The sequence below is a fragment of the Patagioenas fasciata genome, chromosome 7 (genome assembly GCF_037038585.1).
Source record: "Patagioenas fasciata isolate bPatFas1 chromosome 7, bPatFas1.hap1, whole genome shotgun sequence".
Classification (NCBI taxonomy): domain Eukaryota; kingdom Metazoa; phylum Chordata; class Aves; order Columbiformes; family Columbidae; genus Patagioenas; species Patagioenas fasciata.
In genome coordinates this window covers 10,153,556-10,160,443 of record NC_092526.1, presented here as the reverse complement: position 1 = coordinate 10,160,443, position 6,888 = coordinate 10,153,556, and the positions used below count along the sequence as shown (strand labels likewise).

At 61.1% G+C, this 6,888-nt stretch overlaps 1 protein-coding gene across 2 annotated transcripts; it reads left to right on the top strand.

Moving 5' to 3' along the window:
- Nucleotides 1-201: 201 nt before the first annotated feature.
- On the top strand, nucleotides 202-6,145 carry EN1 (engrailed homeobox 1). 2 transcript variants are annotated; one of them, XR_011739949.1, is made up of 4 exons: nucleotides 202-1,514; nucleotides 4,076-4,593; nucleotides 5,360-5,924; nucleotides 6,026-6,145. XR_011739949.1 is itself a non-coding variant. In XM_065841523.2 (2 exons), exons 1-2 carry the CDS (start codon nucleotides 842-844, stop codon nucleotides 4,390-4,392), a joined length of 990 nt encoding a protein of 329 aa, XP_065697595.1. In that variant the 5' UTR covers nucleotides 202-841; the 3' UTR covers nucleotides 4,393-4,800. The 2 variants fall into 2 exon arrangements, 1 of the variants encoding a protein (XP_065697595.1); XM_065841523.2 differs by lacking the exons at nucleotides 5,360-5,924; nucleotides 6,026-6,145 and having other exon boundaries at nucleotides 4,076-4,800.
- Nucleotides 6,146-6,888: the final 743 nt, after the last annotated feature.

Genomic DNA, 6,888 nt, shown 5'->3' with positions numbered 1-6,888 from the left:
GTGTAGGTGCGGGCGCAGAGCCCCCGCCCCGTCGCGGCCCGTCCCGTCCCCACGCGGTATTTATGGCGGCGGCGCCGTCGGGCGCCCATTGGGTGCGGGCGCGGGTGTCAGCGGCAGCGGCCGCGCGCCATTGGCCGCCCCCACGTGCGGGGCCGCCTCACGTGCTTCCGGTGCGAGTGAAAAAAGTGTGGCTGAGGGATTTTTTAGGGAGAGTTTGTTGCACGGACCGGAGCTGTCAGAGATTTGGCCTTTTTTAAAAATTATTATTATATTTTTTTTAAGGAAGAAAAAAAGACAACAAAAAAGGGAAAAAAAAAAAGAATTACCAAACAAAAAAAAATTGGCCCGGGCGGCGTGCAGCTCCAGGCTGGCGGGGAAGGGCTCCGGCAGCCCGCGGCGTGGGCAGAGCGCAGCGTGACAGTGGGGCAGCGCGGAGCCGCCGCGGCGGCGGCGGGGAGATGGGCAGATTTTGACGGGTTTTCGGGGGGCGGGATTTTTGGGGGGGCTGCGGTGTTGCCGCACACCTTTTTGGGTCTGGTGTTGCTTCCCCCCCCCCCTTTTTTTTTTTTTTTTTTTGGTGGTGGAAATATAAGCTGATCGGGGGAAGGGGGAAAGAAACCCTCGAGTGTCTCTCCGGTTTTGGATCCGTCCGTGCGAGGGGGAGAAAAAATTCTCAGCTCCAGCCCAACAAGTGGATTTTATTTTTTAAATTTTTTTTTCTCTTTTAAATTTTTTATTTCTCCCCCTTTTCCACCCCGCCACCCACCGCCAAAGTGGGGTGGGCGTAAAACGGGTGGGTGGGGGGGAAAAGAGGCAGCGATCTCCGTGGCGGGGGCTGAGCATGGAAGAGCCGCCGGAGGGGCACGGCCACAGAGACGCGGCGCCCGGCCCGGCGAGCAGCGGCAGCGGCAGCGATGGCGAGAGCGTACCCGTGTCCCCCAGCCCGGCGCCCGCCTCCCCCGCCGCGCCCTGCCCCCTGCCCCTGCCCCGCCGCCGCCACCCGCCGCCCCCGCCGCCACCCCCGCCGCCGCCGCCCCACCGCACCACCAACTTTTTCATCGACAACATCCTGAGGCCGGACTTCGGCTGCAAGAAGGAGCCGCCCGCGCCGGCCAGCGGCGGAGGAGGAGGTAGCCGGGAGCGGGACGGAGATCGGGGGCAGAGCTCAGGTAGAGAAAACGTCAACCCACTGCTGGCCCGGCCGCCCAACCCACCCTCCCTCCTCTGTCCGGACTCGAACTGTCGTCCCGACGGCTCCGCGCCGCCGCCGCCGCCCGCAGCCGCCGCCGCCAAAGCCAGTCCCGCCGCGGCGGCAGCGGCGGCGTCGGGGGCTCCCAAGTCTCCCGCCGACGGGGGCGAAACTCACCCGGCGAAGTACGAGGAGCACGGCAGTCCCGCCATCCTCCTCATGGGCTCTAATAATGGAGGACCTGTTATAAAGCCCGACTCGCAACAGCCGCTGGTGTGGCCTGCCTGGGTCTACTGCACTAGGTATTCAGACAGACCGTCCTCGGGTAAGGAACCGCGGCGCATCTGGGAGCTGTTAAAATCGTGACAAGGTCGCCCCCACCCCCCTTTCCTTCTTCCCCCCATTGCTTTGGCTCCAGGCCTGCTGAGGACCTCGCGTGGGGAGGCGCGGGGAGGCGGGGGGGGGGCGTCCTGGGTCACCCGGGGCGAGAGGAAACGCGTTCCCTCCACCCCCACCTCTCCTTCCTCCTCCGAATCTCCCAAATTTGAATGGGATGCTGGGCCCCGATTCGGCCGTGTTTCGTTGCGGACCGCCGGCGGGCAGCGACCCCCTTCCCGTGCCCCCCGCCCGCTCCGCCTTGCCGCATCCCTTGGTGTTCTGCAGCGCGGCGGCGTGGAGTGGAAGCGCTGCGAAAACAGGCAGCGATTCGTCTTCTCCCTTGTTTTGGGGCTTTTCCCCCCCGTATTTTTGCTGGTGGCCTTTCGGGGGTAGTGGGGGAGACCTGAGCCATGAGTCGAGCAGCTGCTGGAGGTGCGGCGTGTGTGGAGTGTTTTGTCGGAGGGCAAAGAAAAAGGGTTTATTTTTAGGAAGGTGGTGGAGAGGCTGTTTATGGGGGCCTCTGAAGCGAGGCAGAGCCAAGCAGGCCCTTAGGCCGCGCATTGCTGCGGGAGCCGGTGTTCTATGCCGTGGTTTGGGGCCCGGTTCTCGCGGGGGGTGACGTGCCTCTGACTGGGACTACCCCGGTGGAAGCCGCCTGTTCGGCCCTCCCGGCCCTCGGCCCCGTTCTGCCGCCCCCTTTCACGCTGTTTACACTCTCCTAGGTGCTCCCAACAGTCCCTTATTTTATCACCGTTAGTTTCTATTTCTAGTTGTAATTTTTTTTTAAAGAAGCAGAGGGTGAGGAGGGAGGCTTCCCCTGTGGCACCCGCGGCCAGCACCCAGCGATCCACCAGCGCGGGCCGGGGCCGGGGTGGGTTCCCCTGTGCCGCCCCGGTGGGCACGGGGCCGGCTGCCCGGGGGCCGCTCCGGGCCGCTGTAAAGGCGGCGCTCCCCGGCCCGGCTCCGCGCTGCCTGGCCTGGCTGCTCCCCGCCGGCGGTCGATGCGGTGCTATCGGCCGAGCCATCTCCATCTCCAGTTATTGACACGTCCAGCGACTTGAAACTCAGAAAAGGCATTTTGATTGACTTGGGTGATTGATTGAGTGATAGAGCTGTCAGACGGCGCGGCCCTCGCTCCCGGCCGGCCCGGCCACGGGTGTTTTTCTACCGATTCCCAGTGCCACCGTGCACCAGGCGTTTTACACTTGTGCCTTTATTTCCTTTCCTCCCCTTTCTTCGGGCAGAGAATTAATTCTGCATGTGCTCCCCGAAGCTCCCTGCTTACCCCAGCCCGGAGGGTAGAAAGGGCGAGGGGAAACTAAGCTCGGCTCGGCCGCCCTCTTTGTTGTGCTCGGAGCTTCCCGCTGGTCCTGACCGCTTCTCCCAGCTCTGGGTACGAGCGGGCTGCGGCGGTCGGAGGCGCCGACACATCGCCGCAAGGTGCCGGGTCAAAGCGATTCACTCCCCGCGCCCTCCGTCCCTCCGCCGGCCGAGCTCGGGAGCATCCCGCCGGGCCCCGTCCTTTTTCCTGCCGGCAGCCGCCGCCGAGCCGCAAGGAAAACCCCCGCTCTGGGGAAGAACTGCGCCGGGAGAGCAGCTTTCGGCCTACTCGGCGGCCAGGAGGCCTCACGGCTCCGGTTGCGGCTGCTGCTGGCGGGGTGCTGCGGGCCCGGGGCCGCCCGCCGAGCCCGGCAGCTGTCGGGGGATTTTCACAGATCCCTTTCTCCGGGGCCCACTCCCCTCTCCACTCGCCTCCGGCCGGCGTGCACAGGACCGAGTGTAGAACCCCGAGCGGGCGCTGCCTGCGGGATGCACCCCGGGCCAGGCTGCTTCCCGGGCGAGCTCTGTAGCACTTCACCTGATCCCATCCCGGCCTGGGACTGGGGAGGTGTGGGTGCACCGCTTTCGGCGGGGGTTCATGGAAGGAGCTGCAGGCGGGGCCGAGGGTTCCCGACAAGGATGTGAGAGCCCGGACGACCCGGGTGGCAGCGGGGTTCCGAGGTGGCAGCGGGGAAGGCACTCCCGGGTCTGAGCTGTTGCTCCCCACAGACTGGAGTAGCCCCCGGCCAGGCTGCTGCTCCCGGCGGCTCCTCGATGCCTGGCCACGGGAACCCTCGCCCCCCGCGGAGCCGCTGCCCGGCCGGCGGACCTTGATCCTGGGCCGTGCAGAGGAAGGCCGGCTTGTCCCGCAGAGACGTCCCGACGTGTTTCGGGGCAGGGGGCGAGGGGGGCAACAGCTCCCGTCGGCGGGACCGGCTCGGCGGGGTAGCGGGGGATGCGCGGGGGGCCTGGCCGGGACCTCTCATCTCCCTGCCCGTCCTTCCCTCCACCGTGCCGGGGCGGCGGTGCCGGGATTGGGTGTCTGTGGGGGAAACACACGGGACCGGCAGAAATTCGTTCGTCGGCCATTTTTCCGGCGGTCGGCGGGGAGGGGGCGGCAGTCGGTCGGTCTGTCGGTCGGTCGGCGGCGCGGCCCTGCCCAGTGGCGTGTGTGTGCCCTGCCCGCAGGCCCCCGCACCAGAAAGCTGAAGAAGAAGAAGACGGAGAAGGAGGACAAGCGGCCGCGGACGGCGTTCACGGCCGAGCAGCTGCAGCGGCTCAAGGCGGAGTTCCAGGCGAACCGGTACATCACGGAGCAGAGGCGGCAGAGCCTGGCCCAGGAGCTCAGCCTCAACGAGTCCCAGATCAAGATCTGGTTCCAGAACAAACGAGCCAAGATTAAGAAGGCGACGGGCATCAAGAACGGGCTGGCGCTGCACCTCATGGCCCAGGGACTCTACAACCACTCCACCACCACCGTGCAGGACAAAGAGGAGAGCGAGTGAGGCGGCGCAGCCCTCACAGCCCTGCGCCGCGGCGCCGGCCCGCCGGCCGGGAGGCGGACAGGTGCTGTTTAAAAGCAGATCTATTGTCTATCCATAGTATAAGGACTCCGATTAAGAAAAAAAAAAAAGTAAAATATGAACACTTAAAAATTATCTCTATATAGCCAAACAGCATATGACCATGTATATATTTAATTTCAGGTAAGAAATACGTGTAGCGATCTCTATTTGCTGGACAGTTTCTCTCTCCCCTTGTCTCTCTCTCTCTTACCTTCTCTTTTGTTCGTTTGTTCGTTTTTTCGTTTTGTTTGCTTTTATTTTATTATTCTCGATGTCCGTTGCTCTTGTTTTACAGTAAATGTCTTACTTTTCTGTTCTTTCGTTTGATCTTATTTGTATGTGTGTATTTCTGTCTCTTTTTTTTTCTGTTTTTTTTCTGGTTTTTTCCTTTTTTTTTTTTTCCCCGAGAAAAAAAATAAATCTGATCCACAGACTGCGAGACTGAATCTGCCGCTACAAGCCAAAGATTTTATTATGTTCAGAAATCTGTAGTCTGAAATAAAGTGTAGACTGTGTTCAGGACCCAGGCTGACTGTAATTCTTTATTTTAGTGTATAGATGTTTGTATATATATATGTACATATATATACAAAACCATAAAAATTAAATATATATATGTACATACATTATATGCTGTGCATATACTGCCATTTTGGAGACGTATTTAGGTGTTGTTTTTGATTATCAGCGCAGCAATTTTTAAACCGCCCATCCCTTCTTTCAAAGCCTGTCTGAGACCTTCGATTTTATGGTTTTGTTTAGGGTTTTTGTGTGTTTTTTTTTAATTATTATTTTTTAACTCCTTTCAAAAAATAATTCTCTTTGGCTGTTGCGACTGTGCCTCACCTCCCGCATCTCCCTTTTTAACAAAAAATAAAAACAAATAATGGTAATAATGTATCACCAGCTTCTGCAGGAAAAATGCCTGAAACCGTCTGGACGTTTAAAGCTCCGGGATGTGTTGAAAAGGGATTTGACTTCACCTCGTTCCGAGAGGTTCTGCTCCCATACCGAGTTTCCAGCGAGGAGATCTCCCCGGGCAGGGCAGAGCCGCGGCGAGGAGAGGACCGGAGAGATTGCCACTCGGCACCGGGCGCTGCGCCGCGGCTCCCCGGGAGCGCTCCCTGCCCCTGCCCTGCGCTTCCCTTTTTAGGGCTCGGGCTCGCGTTCGCCCGTGTGCGTGGGAAGCGCGGGGTCGTGGAGGGCCGGCGGCACAGCGGGACTCCCGGTCTGTCGCCTCCGCTCCGCTTTTCCACCCACCCCGGTTAAATTTGGCTGCGGCTCTCTTCGCGGCCGAACCGGGGGCACCGTCTGGCTGGGGTCGGGCCGTGCCCGTACTTTTGTCCTCAGGCCGTCGAGGGTCGCCATGGTCGGACCTGCAATCCACGCGGGCCTTGCGTGGGGCGCCGCGGAGCCGAGGACGAGCGCTGGGGGTCCGCTCCCCGCGGTCCCTGCAGAGACCGGGCGCCGGGGTGGGTGGATAGCCGCCGCCCCCCCCCCACCCCGCGACGGGACTGCCTGTCTGCTTTTCCTCTCCTTTATCTTTCTTTCTGCTCCTCTGAATCCCTCCCAGAGGCCCACAGACGGCGGGGAGGAGCAGAGAGGCGGGCAGAGCTGGAGCTGGGGTGAGATCCGAGCCAGGGGAGCCCCTCTCCTGGATCCCAGAGGATGGGGCGACGCCGATCTCTTGCCCCAGGGGTCAGGCGGGCCCGGACGTGGACGAGCAGCAGCATACCCGGGCGGCACAGCCTGCAGCTCCTATCAAATCTGCAGCTTCACCCATCCTTTCCCCGTCAGAGGCGTTAGAGGTTTTCCCGTCTGTGCGAGGAGAACGGGAGCAGAGATGCAGCGGGAGATGGCTTCTGGATTTTTCTTTATTTTTTAACTATTTCTGCTTAGCACTGCAGTCAGCTGTCACCGACCGGAGATGGAGGCGCAGGCCGGGGCTACTATGCCCAGCGACAGCACCGCGCCCTCCACACCCGCGGCCGCCGGGGCAGAACCGCTCCTGCATCCCATCACATCCCACCCCTGCGCATCCCACCCCACTCCCGCCTAGCCCAGCTCTGCTCTGCCCGCCGAGGCCTCTACTCCTCTCTGCAGGCCGAGGAGTCGGGAATACTCGGAGGGTTTAAATAAATGTTGTACAGCGCCATCTAAAGTTGTGCATTTCTTTCTCTTTTCGATGGGACTGGAACATAAAGTCTTCCGCACCGAGGAAAAGAAACCATCCTTCAAAGCATGAATCGCACCACTCGGGGTGGAAAGCGGCCACCCCGCCGGGGGCAGCTGCGGGGTTTGCGGGACAGAGGCAGAACCTCCTCCGGCCCCCATTCACTTGCTGCTGCCTGGAGCCGTACAGGCGATAAGTGTAATTTCTTCTTAAAAATCGAGTAATGACGCTCTCTGAAAGCAGGATCCGGCACTGCCAAGTCG

Bases quoted from the DNA above. Each gene is read 5' to 3' on its own strand.
- EN1 (XM_065841523.2), top strand. From the start codon at position 842: ATGGAAGAGCCGCCGGAGGGGCACGGCCACAGAGACGCGGCGCCCGGC. The intron at 1,515-4,075 runs GTAAGGAACCGC...CCCTGCCCGCAG, and splicing joins TTCAGACAGACCGTCCTCGG to GCCCCCGCACCAGAAAGCTG.